A 19,654-nucleotide genomic window follows, 5' to 3' on the forward strand; every position below is an offset into this window, starting at 1 on the left:
ATCTGCCTACAAAACACCTAACGGCATTAAAAACGAGAAACCACGGAATAGAGAGACAGGTTGTTTCATTTCACAGCTGTGTAAGGGAAAGAGCATAGGTGATGCTGTTGAAGAGCTCACAGACAAAATTCCTCTCCCTGTAGATAGCAAATGTCTGCGCCTTTCCACAAAGGTTCAAGTTTTATATTTAACACTTCCTATGCTTACTATTCAAAATATGTTCCTATGAAAACATTTGATTTCATGAACTATAAAACTCAGAAACAAATTAGAAGTTCAAACTTAGCATGTTATTTTCTTAAAAAATTATTTCCCTTTATGTACTTGAGATTGAAATTTTTCCAAAATTTTGGTTTGCATCCTGCTTTTTAAAAGCCCTTCTGCAAATAATACACAATATTATCCAGGTACACAAAATTATCCCTTATCTGTAATGCTTGTGGCTAGAAGTGTTTTGATTTGGGGACTTTTCTGATAATAAAATGTTTACCTATACACAATGAGATTTTTTTGGTGATGAGCCTTATTCCAAACACACATCCATTTATGCCATATACACTTTTCCACATTATTTTATGCAACATTTTCATTATCCCTGTGTTTTGACTATCCCTGTGTTTTGTCCAGATCAGATACGAAATATTCCACTTGTTGTATTATACCTATGTACAGAATGTTTGAGAATTTCAGATATTCAGATTAGGACTAAGTTGGACTGTTACATAGCCCTGTCATAATCAAGGTTGATGCATTGGCATTTATGTTACCTCTCTGTCCAGCTGAGATGATGTTGTAGTGATCACTCCTGTAGTTGGATTCATAGTGAACAGAGTGGGGGAAGGTGGCATCTGCTCAAGGATGGTGTACTTCAGGCGTGTGTGCATAGTGTCAGGCTCATCTTTATCTGTTGCACACACCTGACCCACAGAAGAACCTAGATGTAAAAAATTCCTAGTTAATTTCCAAAACATTCACATTTTCAAGTTCTCAGACTTTTCTCCTCTTTGCCCACCTCAGAAAGTTCTGGACTACTTTATTATTTCCCAGGATTACAGATTGTGTACATTTGAGACATCTGTACAAAGTATCATGTCCTTTTAAATATGTTTATATCTTTAGAATTTGGTGATCATATCCAATTTTGCTCCATAAGCCTATAAACATTAATACTAAATACTATGAACCTTGCACTTCTAAACTAAGAAATTCAGAACTAGGAGTTGGTGTCACACCTATATGTAATCTCAGCTTCTCAGGAGGCAGAGGTCAGAGGATTCTGGTTCAAAGCCAGCCCATACGGTCAAATTTAAGAAACTCAAGTCCAACTACTCAGAAAAAAGCAAGAAATGGAAGTAAGGCTCAAATGGTAGAGCACCATTCTTGAGCAAAAAATCTAAGAAAGAGCATGAGTTCCTGAGTTCAACTACATGCACATGTGTACATGGGCATACACACACACACATACACACACATTTGAATTTTTTTGGCTTTTTTCTGTTTGCAAGTGTTCATTTAGATTAATCATATGAATAAGTTTTCTCTAATAATTATTGGTTCAATTAGGGAAAAGAAATCTCAAAGCCTGCATTTTTACGTCCAGCTAAAATGAGCCATTTCCACTAGATTAGGAAAATATTTGTATTGTTCACAATGACTGTTACAATTATGATGAGAATATTGACACACATTCAATCATTGCACACATCAGCACTTATTTTCAGGACTAACTATCCAATTTCTGAAAGACTATTTTTTTTTGCAATATGTTCTCCTAAAAGCATTCATTTCATCTCACAGGGAAAGCATTTTTCTTCAAAACTAGTGCTCTACCACTTGAGCCCCAACTTCGACTTCCATTTTTTTACTCGTTAGTTACAGATCAAAGATCCATGAATTTTACTGGATAGGCTGGCTTCAAACTAGGATCCTCAGATCTTACCCTCTTGAGTAGGTAGGATTACAGGTATGACCCACCAACTACAAAGCAACTTTTTTGAACTCTTATTTTTGAAGTACTATGCTAGTACTCTCTTGTATCTTATGCTATTAGTAGTCTTCAAAATAATCTGGCATACAGAGAATCCATTATATAGATGAGGAAACTAAAGTTTGTCTCAACTAGGAAACTTCCCCAAGGATGGATACATAGAGAACAACATAGGAAAATTTCTGTCTATGTTCTTTGTTCTTGCCCCCACATTATTAATACTACTTGCCAGTGGCCACCATGGAAACACATTTAAATTGTATCACTAGAATAGATGCTCACCAACTGGGCAGTTTTCAAAAACTGTAAAAACATATGTTGATTCTGTAAAGATTGGGTAGTTATCATTTTCATCCTCTACTTTGATCAGGAGGGGCAGTGGGTACTCTGGTGTGTAGCCATCTGGGGTTGTAGCAAAGGCAGTTATCTGTGAAGAGAAAAAAAATAAGGTACAATAATCTGGTTTGTAGTGCTGGAGACAGAAGAGAATGATTCCTACATGTTAAGTACGTGCTCTGCCTCTGTGCTGACTCCCTATCCCTCTCCTGCAAAAGAACAATCTCCTAAAACAAATTCTGGTTCAAAGATTCTCAGAATTGCTGTGCTTGTCTTTCCATTTGTCCTATTTGGGAAGTATTTTTGATGCCTAAAGAGTTAACTAGTATCTCATGGAGCAGTATAATGTCATGTTGTAAGGTATCTCATGTAACAGCACAGATAATTTTCATTTCCTCATCATTGCACTGCATTGTTCATGAGGAAAAAAGTTTTTTGTTGTTATTTTCCAAAAAGTAGTCTTGCAGATTTTGTTTTGTTTGAGAGATTCAGATTGCAGGGACTTAAAATCACAACTATCTGGATCTTTCCTTTGGGCTACCAATTATCTCTATGTAGTTAAAAAGGATATTATCTTATTTTCTAATAGATAGGATTTTAGGTTATTTCAGTGGTTATCCTGAGATGAGTCTCCTCCTTTTCATATTTTAACTTACAAAGTAGATATAGAACTTAGTAATTGTTGTAAGTTATTTAATAAACATGACAATAAGTTGTATAACTTATGACTTTTAATGTTACAACATGAATTTTTATTTATACATTTCTCATAAGCACTATCTTAGACAGAGTAGACTTAAGAATCTTACAATCTATATACAAATTCTAAACCTAAATATGTAATTTAATGCTTGTGTGCCTATTAGTTCAGTTAATTTAGTATCCTGAGCCATGATTAATGCATCCAAATTGGATAGAAAATAAGTAAAACGGAGTTAAGCAACATGACCAGGTCCTATTGAGAAATGAAACCAGTATGAAGACAGGTTCTTACCTATGAACTCTCATCTCACCTTGGAATGTTAACCAGATACTTAAAAGGCTGAAAGCTTAACTGTTCACTGCACAAGCTGCTTTTCTATAGTGTAAAGATGTTGAGATTCATATAACTTTGAGCCTCTTTATGCTCTTTGATATCTAAGCTTCCACAAAGGTTCAAAAATCTTCTCTACCAACTAGATAACAACTCTTCAAAAGGGTGCTGATTTTTTTCTTTTAAAAAGAAAACTCAAACAAATAGTAAAACAATAACACCAGAAAACACCAACCAGAATCCAGTTTTACTTATTCTACTTAAGTTATTTTTGTTTCAGCTTAATACTGTGCTATCAGATATAGCCAGAGAACTAGCAACAATATCAGAAAATAGAAAATGCAAATGAACTGACAAGGAGAGATCAAATGGCCACATTTAATGCACACACTTTAGACTTTACCTCAAAAGATTCATATTGCTCACGATCAACTGGACCAGTACAATAGAGATTGCCAGTATCTCTTTCCACATAAAATAAATTTAGAGGTTCTTTGTCAACTCCGGGCCCTCTTATGGAATAGTATATAGTGTAGTTTTGTGCTGTGTCAGATTGAACCTAGAGAATAGGTTTTATAAACATAAGACAAAATTTGTTTCATGTACTCATACAATCACATGTCCATTTTTACTACAATAAATAAGTTCCCTCTTTATTGTGGAATATAAATAAAAACATTAATAAATTGAGGAGACCTAGCAACAGACAAATTTCAAGAGCAAAGCATGAACTAAAGAATATACTTACAGCTTAGACTTTCAGAGTAAGAAATATTTTAAAAACTGATATCTATGTGATCCAAAATTCAAAGAATCTTTTGTCCAGTATTAGAAAGCAAAATAATCACAGAGTAGTAACGATCTTATTGTCATTAGAAAAAAACACAGAGGATTTATAATGTGTGACAAAACATGAAGAAACTGAGTTTAACCAGAGGTGGTGGCTCACCACCTATGATCCCAGTAACTTAAGAGGCACAAGCAGGGGGATCTCAAACTCAAGGCCAGTTTGAGCAATACAGTGAGATCCTCTTTCACTTCCCAAAAGTAAAAAATAAAATAAAATTTAAAAATGTAGGAAGCTTACATCTATAACCTTAGCTATTCAAGAGACTGGATTCTAGAGGACTGAAATTCAAGAACCAGTACACAGAAAAAAATGAGCGATTCTGGCTTCAAAATAACCAACAAAAAGCCAGGCTATAGGCATGGCTTAAGTGGAAGAGCACCACCAAAACAAGTCAGCAAAGCAAGCAAACAGGAGGCCCTGAATTCAAACCTTAGCACCAGCAACAAGAAAAGAAAATTGGAAAATAAATTTGTCAATAAATTTTTCTCCATCTCCATTTGTCTCCATCTTCCTTATTATAGAGTTGGGGTGGGGGGAATGGAACAAATAATGAAATAATATCTTGGCAAGGGTGACATTCTGGTCCTTCATTCAGACAACTACTTATTTCCAAACTGTTTTCCTCCTCTCAGTAAGAGCTTAACTATCATTATAGCAGGATAACTAACATAATTATTTCCTAGCAGTTTCTTTCTCAATATTAAATAGTTTTCCTCTAAGCCTCATTAAATGTGTTAGTGGAGTATAAAGGAATGTTCCCTCCCATCATTTCACAGTTCTGAGGCTGATGGATACTGGTTTCTAGTAGTTGAAGAAGGCAAGATTTTCAGGAAGTCCCCCAATAAATTAAAAAGAGAAAGAGATGTGGAACTAATTTGGGTTGAGGACTAGAACTGGTCATTAGCAATAGAAAATCATGTATGTCCTTTTCCACAGCAATGGAAGATATTTTAGAATATCCTAAGAAATGCTCAGGCTCTGTGGTATCCTTATTTGTTTATTCATTTTTTTAATTCATTAAAGAAACATGTAAGCTGGATGCAGGATTGCAGTCCTCAGTCAACCCAAGCAGTAAAGTCATTAGATTTTTATCCCCAGTTAACCACTAAAAAAAAAAAAAACAAACAGAAGTGAGCCAGACACTGGTGGCTCATACTTATAATCCTAGCTACCCTGGAAGCTGAGATCTGAGGATCATGGTTTGAAGCCAGCCCTGGGAAGGAAAGTCTATGAGATGTTTATCTCCAATTACACACCAAAAAGGATGAAAGTGGAAGCATGGCTCAAGTGTTAGAGTGTTAGCCTTGAGCTAAAAATTCTCAGGAAAGGTGCCTAAGCCCAAGTTCAAGCCTCAGAACCAGCATTAAAAAAAAAAAAAAAAAAAAAACTCAACAGTGGAGCTATGGCTCAAGTGGCAGAGTATCAGCTTTGAGATGAAAAATCTAAGGGACAGTACCCAATCCCTGAGTTCAAGCCTCAGTACTGGTGGTACAAAAGGAGAGAGAAAGAGACAAAGACAGAGACAGAGGGGCTAGGAATGTGGCTTAGTGGTAGAGTGCTTTCCTAGGGTGCATGAAGCTCCGGGTTGATTCCTCAGCACCACATAAGCAGAAAAAGCCGGAAGTAGCACCTGTGGCTCAAGTGGTAGAGTACTAGCCTTTAGCAAATGGAAGCCAGGGACCGTGCTCAGGGGGAGTTGAAACCCAGGATTGGCAAAAAAATAAAATAAAATAAAACAGACAGAAAATGTGTTTCAGAGTACTAAATGGGCTTTACCACTTAATATATGTCCTTTTCATAACAAAAGCTGCAAAAAGTAGACACAACTGTAAGAAAATATATTTATACTCATACTGAAATATCTGATATATGTATCCACTCATATATTCATGTACAACTATTTTTGCATGCTTTTTTGTGATACTAGTAATTGATCCCAGGAGCCTCGTGTATCTCTTATAAGCTATGCCTAGTCATTACATGGCTATTTTTTTTTATTTTTTTTTCAAATTTTTATTATCAAACTTATGTACAGAGAGGTTACAGTTTCATATGTTAGGCATTGGATACATTTCTTGTACTGTTTGCTACCTTGTCTCTCATACCCCCCTCCCCCCTCCCCCTTTCCCTTTCCCCCCCTGAGGTGTTCAGTTCACTTACACCAAACAGTTTTGCAAGTATTGCTTTTGTAGTTGTCTTTTTTTACCCTGTGTCTCTCAATTTTGGTATTCCCTTTCAATTTCCTAGTTCCAATACCAGTATACACGGTTTCCAATATACTCAGATAAGATTACAGAGATATTTTAACTGCATATTCAACATCAAAAATACTTGAAACAATGGAAATGATGGGCTTGCTTGACAGAAAGAAAGGTGACTTTACCTGTTGAAGGAAAAGTGGGAAAGGACCCAAGGAATTCTCCAGCATTGAACAAGGAATCGGAGCCCATCTTCTCTTGGCACGATTTAGTACTTTTTCTGTAGAATATCTTTCCTTTACCACCTTGATTTAAATGAGAGAGAAAAAAATGAAGTCAATGACTATTTCATTCCCTACAAAACTCTAAAACATTCTTTTTCTCAAGAGGATTAGCTGAGGAGAGGTAAAACTATGGTAATGGTTGCAAACCACATAGGGTATCAGCATTGAAAAAAGGTATTAGAGAAAGATTCACACAAAGTGTCATCTTGACAGTCCTCTTGAGGAAATAATTTGGTAGTTATATGGAAGTAAAAGGGATGGATTTGGAAGCATAGAAGTAAAACAGTTAAGAAAATAAACGTTGCCATGCAAAAATATGAGAGGAAAAGATGCAAGAAAAGCAGTGAGCGTGCACCCTCCACATTCCACATAAGTGCCTCCCAGTGACCAGCCACTAGGCAGAGCTAGGGGATCAACAGAGAAATCAAGATGTGACAACTCTCAGACTACTACAACAAGAAAAGTCCAGTGGATGAATACTGAGTATCACAATGGTACAGTCCCAAACCTCCTACTAAATTAGTCATCTATTTCCTAACACTACAAGTTATGTTAAGTTGGAAGAGTTAGAATTTATTAGAGATAAAAAAAAATTCAAAACTTGTTTTTGGAAACCCAGGCATAGTGTGGATCAACAGATGTTTCCATATGTCTGATCTCAGTTTTCACGCTGTAGATGATTTTCTTTTATGTCTCAAATGAGAAAGAATGGTAAACTATAATAACCTGTGTTGGGCAATCCTTTCCACTGTAGAGTGGTTTCATGCAATTCATTTTCCTTCAAACTAAACTATCAATGTTATGACTCCACGTCATACTAATAACTTAGCTAAACCAAGAGAAATGACATCACTATACTTCATTTATATAGTCTTACATACCTCTGCTTGACTCTCTAAAAGGACCGAAAGTTTCTTCTCTTCCTGACTCTCTGTGTTGAAAAGTAAGATGGTAAAAGTTCTCTTTTCCGAGGACAAAATGATTGAGTTTGTTGTATAAACTGAACCATCCTCTAAAATTTGGAAATCAGGATCACTGGAATGTATTAGATTTGCAGACCTAAAACAGTCCTTCAGATTAACTGTAAAAAAAAAAGTATATATATATATATATACACAATAATCATGCATAAGGTAAAACAATATGTATTTTAATAGTAATCTATGCATACCAGGGGAGCCACACACTCAAATTATACTCTTACTTGTACACTTAGCATTTTAAAAGGTATATGAACTGATGTGATTAATTGCTCAGATATATACACCACTTCTCAGGCTTGCTTTACATCCTTTCATAGAAAAGACATGTCTTCAAATTAAGGCATGTGAATTCCAGTGTTTGTGTATTTAAACCAACATGAAAAGTGTTTTTCCTTATTGACTGAAACCAGCTACAGAGTAACACAAAAGAACATGAGAAATACACAAAACAGAATGTAGCTGTCGATAGTTATTAAAATATTATGGAGCTCTTTATGAAATCCTCATCATATTCTGTGTTGTCATGGATTGATCTCTCCTTATACACCTGAGTTATGTAAAAACATATTAATAAAACACACTATGTGGAAGTAAAATACAATGTCCAAATATCCTATAATGAAAATTCAAAAACAATGCCTCTAAACTCAAGAAATAGTTTCAGTACTATTTCTCCTTTTCTTGGAGGCTAGCTTAGCATATGGCTATATCTTTCATTTAATGTAAACATTAAAAATTATTCTATTACTCCAACTAAACTTGTTTATCTACTTCATGTAAGCATGGTTTTCAATGAAGATTTCATTGGAATGAAACTGTTATGTATTACAAATTATAATGTGGTGTATTAGTTTAATTATTCATTCAATTCAGTTATGGTTCTAAAAGTATACACTAACTTTTAACAGAGCATTCCCATTTATGAATTATTAATATTTTAACAGGCTTTTATTTTACCTCTACCAATAAATTTCTCAGCGGATAGTTGAGAAGGAACACGTAGTACAACTTGCTTGCAGGCATCACAGGCAAATATTAAGATCTAAAAAAAAGTATATCAATGTTGTCACAGTTAAGTGGTGATATCTAAAAAAACTTATCAATGTCATATATTAAAAAGATCTTGCTTTTATAAACTTCACATAATAATATCATGAAAAGTACATACACAATGTCACATAATGCCAGAGCAGAAGCAATAAAAATAATGGAAAAAAGAAAGCAGAAAAAGAGTTGACAAAGGGCAGCCCAGAGTCTAACTGAAATGAGGAAACAGACCAATTTCCTAACTGAAGAAACATTTGCCAGATAAGGCAAAAACCAGAATGAAGGCTGTGGAAACAGATGACCCAGCTCCTTTAGAGGAACAGCAAAAGAGTAATAATAAAGGACAGCTAGGGAAGAATGATAGGAGATAAAACAAAAGGTCAGTCTGGGACATGTCAAGTAGTGTATTGACAAGTCATGGTAAGAAATGGAAATTCTGTTCTGTTCATATGGAGAAGCAGTGGTTGATTTAGAGGCTGCAGAGTAGCATCATCGGGTATCTATACGGAGTCATTCTGTTGGATATGTGGTGAGTGAAGTAGAATAGACTATGAAGAGGCATTAGTGAAAGCCAGCAGACTAATAGATGGCAAAAAAAAAAACAAAAAAAAAAAAACCAGGAATCCAAGAGAGGGATGATGGTGACTGTAACTACGATGATAATAGAGAAGGCACAAAATGGCCAGATTAATACAATATTTACTGAATATCTGCTATGTGCAAGATGCAGATCAGTAAACATGGTTTGCATAAAATATGTGATCCCAAAGTAAGACCTATTTACCAATTCAGTAAAGTGGGAAGAATCCATGACAGGGAAATACAGCATACAATGTGAGCTCACTTTGTCTAACAAACATGTCACCTCAAGAGTAGTGATAAATTATGAGATGATAAGTTAGCTAAGATGAGACAGGGCTTAAATTCCAAATAGGGCCAGCTCATGCTAAGGCCTAGAATTGATGCTGGCCATGAAAAAGAAACCTAGAATGGCTATAGAATTTGTATTCTACAAGGAGGAAGAAGTTTAATGTCAATTTAGAAGTGTTGGTATGGCCAGTTTTTGAATAATATTAACAAACTATATGGATCCTTTCTCCTAGCGATAAGAAAAAACCAGGATGGCTTTTGTATGAAAACAGAAGACTCATGTGTTTCAGGCTTAGTCTTCAGCTGGTGGCTCCAGTAACTAAGAGGCGATTAGATCCAGAGTCCTTGGCCTAATCAACAGGTCCAAATGTCTTAGAGTCCATGCATGATTGCATTATTAGATGGTTAAAGGTAGGAGGCAGGGCTTTGTTCATGAGAATAATGTCTTTGAAGGCTATGTCTTGTCCTGGCCCCTTTCTGATAATTTGCTGGCTGCTGGTTTCCTGGCTGCTTTGAGATAAGCAGTTATCCTCAGCAATCATTTTTTTCTCCATGATGTTTCTGTCTTCCCACAGATCTAAAAGCAATGGATCCAACTGGCCATGAACCAAAACCTTGGAAACCCTGAGCTAATTTGGAAACCCTGAGCTAAAATAAGTCTTCCTTCTTTTGCCCTGTTTCTCTTAAATATTTGTCACAGCAATGGAAAGCTACACTAACAGAAACCAAAGGCTTGTTTCAAGCAAATAAATTACATAATCAGCTTTGTATTTGAATGTGATAAGTTGGAGCAGTGTGGCCACTAGAACAAGACAATGTCACTTTCATTTCTGATGAAAGCAGGTAAGTAATTCAGAAATTCTCATGCCAAAACTAATGAGATACCATATTTTTAAACTCCTACAGCACCAAAGAGCTTTCAAAAATAATAATAATGTGTTGTTAGACAATAATGTAGATAATACTGAAAGAGTAGAAAGAGGAACCCACAAATAAACTTCTGATGCGTTGCCTCCAGAAAGAAAGGAAAGAAAACACACAGGCTCCACCTATGATCGAAGAGAAGCTCTTCTGCTTCCTAACCTAGGACTCTCAAGTGTTAAACCTATATGAGTCTACCTCGTAATGTTGACTCAAAGTAATCTATCCTTTATATGAACTTTGGATCTACAGTGCATCACTTATTTGTTCTCAAAACTTTAAGCCTCAACTTACGTGTGGCTTATCATCTCTGCTGAAAGGTACTTTGCCAAGTTTAATAACTATACTTATTTTCTCAAAAAGTAAAAATTCACAAATGTATCTGCAATATGATTTTTATATACTACAATCACAACAGCAATGGGAAAGCACAAGAAATAGTGGCAATAAGCGATAAATAATGGCAAATAAATAAACAATAAAAAAATAGCAAGGGAACAGCATAAGCTCCCCAAGGTCAGTAGATGTTGTCCATATTACATTGACGACTCATTAAGCAAGAACATATGAATTGCAAAATAGATCTGTTTGCATTTGTTAGGATCTTACCTAAAAACCCAAGAAAGCCTACCAAAGAGGTACCATATAATTGTAAGAGAAAAGTTATAGGAGCAGAAATAATTTCTAAAATACAGATATTTAAATTTTCATACCCACACATAAAAAGTGGTAAGAAGTCATTTTCAAATGTAATAAACTGTTTGACACCAAAGATGTCAATTTAACAAGAAACATATAAAACCTATTTGAGGAAAACCTGAGAACATTTCTGCAGGGCAGAAAAGTAGTTTTGTATAGGATGGAAGACATACCATTATCTGAGATAGGAAGAAAACATCAATAACATATATATATATCAATCATCATTAAAATAAGTTACAGTTGTATGATGTCAATAAAATCTCAGTAGAATATTTCTGGAACAAAAAAAGTTGATCCGAACATTCAGAGGAAAACTTGTCTTAAGACAGGAGCATTATGAAAAAGAACAGTCAAAGAATATTAGCATTGGCAAATGTTAAAAGATTCTAGAAAATCTCAATTAACTAACACAAGGCAGTATCAGTATAAAAATACATGGGCAATAGATGCATGTGTTAGGAAATTAAGAGGCAAACAAGTTCTACTTACATTTGACATGACTGTAGGCAGCCAAAAAAGACCTGAACCCTTTCTGTTACTGTGCATCAACAATTTATGAGAAATTCTATTTATTTGAATTCTTGTTTACATATCATGCTGTCAAACTTTTGGTTGTTTTCCAAGTGTAAAATGGAATTCATTGTAGTTTCCATTATAAATGAAGCTGACATTTTTTTTGTATTTTAAGCGATAATTTAAGTTTTATAGAAACCTTTCATGTCTTTCATACTAGACTTTTCTTATTAATATGTAAGGATTCCTTATATTTATATTGGACTAGCCTTCTAAAATATGGTTTGCAATTTTTTTCAGTTTATTGTTTATTGTTTAACTAACATTGCTTATGAGGTTTGGTTGCGGTCTTTATTTGTATGTTTTTGCCATACAGAAATGTGTGTGGTTTTATATCATGCATTTTCTCAATTTTAAGAAATCAGGGTCATAAAGTCATTAGTTTGACTCCAAATTAATATAAATGATTATTATTTTCTTCTATATCCCACATAGTATCATAGTTTATATTTTAGTGTTCTATGCTAGAAGTTTTGTTTGGCATTCCACATGAAGTATGGTTTTACTTTCTGGCAAACGTCTGCTTTGTGGAAATAGTATCAAAGCCATTCTTATTTAGCAATTCCTATAGTAATATTAATCTTAATGCCTTAAATGTCTTCTATCATAAAACAGTTCTCTGTCAAGTTGTATACAAGTTTATGGAGATAAAAGTAGCATCTGCTAAAATCATATAAAAATTTAATATTTCTTTGGTCCATCTCAAGTATCTATTCTGATTTGATACCTGCCTACATATGAAATTAAGAATAGCCAAGTAAACAAAAATTAGCACTAAGTAGACAAAGTGATAGATACAAATAAACACATCCATAAAGTATTTTTGAACTTAGATTTATTGAGACTTAATGATAGATTCATGGAGAGAAACAGTAAAGAAGACTCCCAGTTGAAGAACAAGGAGGTACTAGCATGATGATGACAAAAGAAAACAACAATGTTTGGAAAGATAATAAATGCTGGGTCACAGCCTATATTACAAAAGACCTATTGTTCAATGGGTGATATCTGAAACAGCATTCTTAAATTAGGATCTGTTGGCATCTGAGTGTAATTTTTAAGCCATAAAGTTTATGAGATGTCATAGGAAAAGGATGTACATTCCCAAAGGGCAGAACATATAACAGAGCTCCAGGAACATCAGCATTTAAGAAAAGATGGAACAGTATAGGCCAACTCAGAAGCAGAAAAGAAAGACACACTTGTCAGGGGCTGAGGTGTGAGGGAAATGGAGAATTGGTGTTTAGTAGATATGAAGTTCCTGTTATGATTTAAAAAAAACTTCTAGTGTACAATATTCTGCTATGGCTAAGAGTGTTTTGTACACCTAAAAAATTATGAAGAGGGTAGATCTTGTACCTTGTTAGCTAGAGAGAAGATGGAAAAAAGGAGCTTGGTAGAGAGTCGTTTCTGAGTTAATTAGAAAGATGGGAAGAGTGGAGAGACACACATAAAATATTAGATTTTCTGAAGAACAGCAACAACAAAAAATTAGGGGCTGGGAATGTGACCTAGTGGTAGAGTGCTTGTCTAGCATGCAAGAAGCCCTGGGTCCAATTCCTCAGCACCACATACATAGAAAAAGCCGCAAGTGGCACTGTAGCTCAACTGGTAGAGTGCTAGCCATTAGAGGGGGGAAAAAAAAAAAAAAAAAAAAAAAAAAAAACCAAGCCCCAGGACTGGCAATAAATAAATAAATAAATAAATTTAAATGCCCTTTAGATTTGTCAAGGTTGATCGCAGGTGACACGAAAGAAGCTATGTTAAGCATTCAGGCAGAAGGTTGGGGTGGTTAAGACATGCAGGAGGTGGTGTAATATTAGGAAGGGCTAAGGAACTAATCTCTAGCTGCTAGAGGATTACCTGAGAGAACACTCAGAGCAGGCAGCAGAAAGGATGCCCCACCCTTTAGATCATTCAGTTTCACTAAATCTCACACTCATCTGCACATTTCTCACAACCACTCAAAGCTGCCATGGCTTGACACAGATGTATACAAGAGTGCAGAGCAAGTTATCCTTCCATCATGAAATTAGAATAAGGAAGTACTTACAAGGCCAGCCCTCTCGACCTCACTCATTCTCATCTACTAAACTCAGAAGAAGAAGACCAAAGAATGGGACTCCATTTCAGCTTATTCACTCATTCCTGCCTTTTTCTGCTTTTCTTTTTTGCTCAAGGCTAGCATCTACCACCCGAGCCACAGTTCCACTTCCGGCTTTGGGGGTGGGTAATTGGAGATAGGGGTGTCATGGACTTGCCTGCCTGGGCTGGCTTCAAACCATGATTGATCCTCAGATCTCAGCCTCCTGGATAGCTAGGAATAAAGGTGTGAGCCACTAGCTCCTGGTTTACACTTTTATTTATTAAGAACTCTTTGCAAACTGGGCATAGAAGGACCCGCCCCTCCATTGCGTTTATCCTTAAGATTAATGTGAGCCCAAAGCAGGAAGCTCAAGAGGAAGATGATATTTCAGTTCAGCTACCAGCTACCCTTCTGAATCTCCTGAAATGAGCCTTCCTACTTTTCCAGAAGATCCTGAAAAGTACAATCAAACCTTTGATCCTCCCGGAAGCTGCTCACCCCCCCCCCCAGCACCGCCCCCTCCCGCCCCCCGCATGTCTTAGGGCTCTGGGCTTTTCTGCCTGGGATTTGGGGCTGCCCCCCCCCCCCACGCCAATAAGGCCATTTCTTTGATTCTCAAATCAGAGCAAAAAGATCATTTCTGCGGGGCTCCTAAGAGCGGGAAAGAAACTGGAGCGGGGAGCAGAGGCGGGATCTACACACCTCCCAAGACCCCAGATCTGAACCAGGGTACCCATTCCTCCCAACATTTCAGGCACGGAAGCTCCCCAGCTAACAATGGAGCCCACACCTTTGGTCGCCGTGAGCCCGCCCACCTTCCACCTTTGGTCTTTCGGAGCGGTGGGTCGAGCAAGGCGTCCACTCGCGCCCACACTCTCCTAGTTCCCCCGGTACACACACAGATCCAGGTTCCTAAAGGCAAAGGGAGGAATCGCCCCTTTAACCCCAATTACAGTGGCTTGGGGCCCCGTTGGCCCTGAGGCTGCCCTAGTGTTGGCTTGAACCCGGCCCCTGGACTGGGTGGCGGTGCGCTCCGGGACAGTGCTGGAGGAGTGGGGAAGAGACTGTGCACCCGAGCTCACCCCGGCGCACCCCGGCGAACCCAGCGCACCCCAGCGCGTACCCGGAGGCCAGGGTTTCGGATGGGCGTTCGCGCTCCCGCCTCCGTCGCTCTCCGCGCGCGCTGATTACAGCTGCGGACACCCTGCCCGCCCCCTGGGGACCCGGCGCCCAGGTCGCGCACCTCTTCCTGTCGGCCCTCCCCCACCGCCACCAACTCCGCTTCCAGCCATCACGAAGCCCCTGAGACCTAATTTTTCCAGCTACCCCTCCCCCAACTTTTCCCCGTGTCCCCAGCGATCGGTGGTCCCGGGAGCTCTCACCGTGAGGCTCAGCAGGAGCTGCCCGCAAAGGAATCCGCTCCGGGAGCGTGTGGGTCCGGCTGCCGCCATGGAGAGGCCTCAGAGACAGGTCGCTGGCCGCGGGAGCCGGGCGCAGGCTGGGTTTCCAGCGCAGGGGTGCGAGCTCGACCAGAGGCGCTTTTCTTCTCGGTTTCTTTGAAGCGAGTACGTCTCACCCAAGGGGCTTTTCCTCCGGCCGAGGGTGGGGCTCCTGGCGCGCCCGGAGACACTGATCGGCCCCTCCTTGCTCTTTTCTTAAGTCTTCATTTCTTTCAGAACTCAGCAGGTGGGAACTCCCTGTCGTCGCCACCCTGCTACCAGCGCTAGGTGTTTCTCACCAGTGGCCGCCACCTATATGCCCCGACCCCCCCCCTCCCACCTCCGACGCCCCGCGTCCGCCTGGAAGAATCAGCAGCTGGCCCTGCCCAGTAGAAGCCCTGACTGTAGGGAGACTCACTCCCGAGCGCGCCGCTGGCCCGGCCCGGCCCCGCCTCCTGTCCCCCAGGCCCGCCAGGTCCCTGCCCTGGGGCAGTTACAGACCCACAAAAACTGCCCAGGGCCGAAAAGGCTGCACCATTTGTCACTGCCGCCTTAGGCTTATCTATCCAATGGTGAGCCTTAGTTGCACAGTTGACCAGTCGTTTACTGAATAAAATTCTTTCAGATATCCAAATATATTTCAGCACACGTTTCTCCCGGGTAAAGTTTTATAGTTGGTCTAACAATGACGTCAGAATAGTACCATCCTCTAGGAACTTATACATAAGGATGTTGGATCAGTGCTAAGGGAAAAAAAAATAATAAAACCAAAGTTGAGGTATTCTGCAAAGTGTCTTAGTGGAGGTCCCAGGCAACTGTCTAAATCTGAGCTACTGGTTTTTTCTTTTCGAACTTCCTTGCACAAACCTCATTTGTGTGCCCGAATATCTCCTAGTGCAGAAGTCTCTCTTCAACACCGTCAAAACCAGAGTTTTGGGAAAGGATGGGGGTAATTGACGTTTTGATTTGAAGAGCACTTAAACTTGATGAATTGTTGCAGCACTTAAGCAGGAAGATTAAAATTTAAAAAAAAAACTGTGCTTTCAGCCCTTCTGAAAGCCATGACATGGCATCTGACTCATCCTTCTGTCCCTCTTTTCAATTACCGACTTAAACCCAGTAAGTCTGTCCACAAAGGAGAAACTTGCCTCTTCCATTCTGTTTGGTTTGTCTCCTTAGAAGTAATTCTAGAAGGCCTGCTTGAGGAGCCAAGGATCACAATGGCACCATTTCAGTCCTTGAAAATGTTTATCATCACTCACACCACTATGCACAAACTCAGGCGTTATACAGAGCATATATTCAAACCCAAAACTAATGTCCAACTTTACAAGCCTTACACTGGATGTATTGCTTCCATGCGAATGCCACATAATTAGCTGTTCTATTGTCTCCCTATTCATAAAATTATCGCCAAAGCTTTGTCACCTAGTAAAAGAAACCTGGCTCATGAGGATGAGAACAGTTGTCAGGCTATTCTTTCCATGTTTTTTAACTATCATGTTTTTCTGGAAATGATTTCATAAACAACTGTCACCCCATTAATGATGACTTCATGATCTCAAGCTCTGAGAAGTGAGTTAATCTCAGCTTCCAGAAATCCACTCAGACTGTCATCACAGCATCTAACAATAGAACCTTTCCAAACTCTGGCCTACCTTTCCACCCCTGATGCCTTAAGAATGGATCATGTTTCCTCATTCCTGAAAAGGGTGGAAGAGCAACTTGACAGCAATCATCCTAAGTATTTATTGTCATCTCACACACAAGATAACTGAGACTACTAAAAATGGTGAGTTTGCTCATTTCACACACATATGTGGGTATTCATACATATGTTTACTAATCAAATTCAACCTAGCTCACATAGCAAAATACATGTTTGAAATAAAACATAATTATGAAATGAACTATAAACCAGTTCTTATTACAGCCATTTTCATTTAGTAGACCCTGAATAAAAGCAAGCCAATGAATGAATTCTGCAGCAATTATCCTGAAACTGAAGAGAACAACTCATAATAATGACTCTTTGCCTTTAATGAACAGGATCAGTATACTGACATATCTTTCCACCAGTAAATGTACTATGGAAGAACAGACTGTTGAAAGTACAAGATTTTCATTCTTCTGGTATTATGTAATTAAAAATATTTGTCAAGGACCCACTGTGCCTTGGGTAATGTTCAAGGACTGGTAATAAAGTGGCCCACTGATCAGAAATAACACTTGCTTAAGGGAAACCCTGAAGAATTGTAAAATGACTACTAGGAAGAAGCATTCTCCACTTGAGATTTACACAATGTCAACATCTTTGGGGGAAAAAAAAAGACTCATCATGAGTAAGGTACAAATAGATTAAAAGTAGCATTTCATAAAGACAGATTACTGATGTGAAAAAATATTTCTTAATGTCTTCATGGGTTATGAAATATACTCTCTTCTTCACTGGACAAGGAACTTGCCATTGGGAAAGATGACCTCATCTTATTACGTTCTTGGCTACGGTGCCTCCCAGCTTTCTTCTATCCTTTCTAGAAGTGTCACAGCCAGCTGCTTGGGCTCTGATTGGTTTCTAAATGTTACTGTACTTCTAAATATCTCTACACACAAAGACATCTGCATATTTTCAGATCATTGCATTTATCTGGTTCCTTCTTGTACATGTGCTTTGTACAGGCTTCATCCTCTAGAATTAACCTCTAGTTAACTCCACTCTATAAATGTCAGTTTGAATCCCCTCCCTCCAGACCAAACCTTCCTCATTAAACGATTTAATATAATTTATAAAGTTTATGGCACTACTTTAAATTTCTTTGTGTATTTTAATTAAATGGATGTAATAATTGGTCTTCCTTTGGTTCACTGTTGTATTCTCCAGCACTATCACAATTCCCACTATAGACCAGACACCTAGGTGAATGAGTGAGCAAATGTGCAAGAAAATAAATTACAAAAGAATGGTGCATTTGGCCTTTTAATTTTTGGGCAAGTCATTCCTTTTCTTGTTCTGTTCTCACTGTTCCTTAGCATACTGATTAATATCTTAGGTCAAATTGATTTAATATGTTAGAATATATTTGATAGTATATAAGATGGAGTTATCAACAATTTTTAGAATAAGAATCGAAAAGTACAATAACATGGAGGAAGTTTAACTTAGAACTCAAGAGAGACTAATTTACATATTGGGAACCTAATGCCTGATAAAAGTGGCAGCATATACCATGAAAAGAAGAAATCATTGAGTAATGGCCTTGGGGGTGGTGGGAAGTCTCATTATTAGAGAAAAATAAAACTGGTCTTCTAGCCAGGCTCTTGTGGCTCACACCTGTCATCCTAGCAACTCAGGAAGCTGAGATCTGAGAATTGTGACTCAAAGCCACCTGGGGCAGGAGAGACCAGCATACTCTGATCTCCAATTAACCACCAGAATACTAGAAATGGAGCTGTGATTTGAAGTGGTAGACCACTAGCCTTGAGCAAAAGAGCTCAAGGACGGTGCCCCTGTAGTGGAAAACAACATAGGAAAACAACCATATGGCCCAAGAGTAGGAAAGATATTTGAATTAAAGTCTACAAACATACAATCAAGAATTTTTTAAAGATACATTTGACTATATTTTCATTCAGGCTTTCTATCCAACAAAAATAGACACTATGAGTAAATAGGTAAAAGGTAGATTAGGAGAAGCCATTTGTTATGACCAAAACAAATAACAGGAAAAATATCAAGAGAATAAAATAAACTCCGGCATGACAAGAAGAACATGACAAAAACCACAAAACATAAAACAAATTGAAAAAAGAGCATGACCAGGCATTTTATAGCAGAGGAATCTCAAAGCATACAACATCAATTTTAATAAACCAGAGAAAAGGCCAAGTAAAATAATAAATTATCATTTTACACATGACTGGAAAAAATAAGAAGCCAAATCATAGCAAATATGAATAGAATATAGATATTTGAGAAGCCTGGATCATTGTTAAAATAATTATGTAGTTGACAAAATGTTCATCACAGCCAGGAGAGGTTGTTGTATACCCTAAAATACAACTCAGCAATGCCTTACTTGGTTTTATAGTCTTGAGAAATTCTTCTTGAAGTGTATAAAAGTGTTGTACAAGGATTCAGGAACAATATACATTATCACCTTAAATATTGGCAGATCTACCCCCATGTGTCACTGTGCCAAACTAGAACCATTGGCCTATCTATAGCAGCTTCGTTGGATCTTAAAAACATAACATCCAGCAAAATAATCAAAACAGAATGTTACTACGTTTAATGTCAACTAGGCAAAAATTGTTTCACAAAAAAGCAGTTAGGTTTTCTAAAACT

At 37.9% G+C, this 19,654-nt stretch overlaps 1 protein-coding gene across 2 annotated transcripts in view; it reads right to left on the reverse strand.

The window, feature by feature from the left end:
* Nucleotides 1-15,625, reverse strand: part of Dsc2 (desmocollin 2) — a 28,639-nt gene extending 13,014 nt beyond the window's left edge. For both annotated transcript variants that reach the window (XM_048363557.1, XM_048363558.1), the window contains exons 1-7: nucleotides 15,253-15,625; nucleotides 8,629-8,713; nucleotides 7,570-7,769; nucleotides 6,590-6,709; nucleotides 3,760-3,915; nucleotides 2,270-2,414; nucleotides 768-934 (exon numbers count right to left, since the gene is read on the reverse strand). In XM_048363557.1, coding sequence (XP_048219514.1) covers nucleotides 768-934; nucleotides 2,270-2,414; nucleotides 3,760-3,915; nucleotides 6,590-6,709; nucleotides 7,570-7,769; nucleotides 8,629-8,713; nucleotides 15,253-15,321 — 942 coding nt within the window. In that variant the 5' untranslated portion in view covers nucleotides 15,322-15,625. The remainder of the gene's footprint in view (nucleotides 1-767; nucleotides 935-2,269; nucleotides 2,415-3,759; nucleotides 3,916-6,589; nucleotides 6,710-7,569; nucleotides 7,770-8,628; nucleotides 8,714-15,252) is intronic.
* Between the last annotated feature and the right edge of the window lie 4,029 nt (nucleotides 15,626-19,654).

The sequence above is a fragment of the Perognathus longimembris genome, chromosome 15 (genome assembly GCF_023159225.1).
Source record: "Perognathus longimembris pacificus isolate PPM17 chromosome 15, ASM2315922v1, whole genome shotgun sequence".
In the NCBI taxonomy this organism is placed as follows: Eukaryota; Metazoa; Chordata; class Mammalia; order Rodentia; family Heteromyidae; genus Perognathus; species Perognathus longimembris.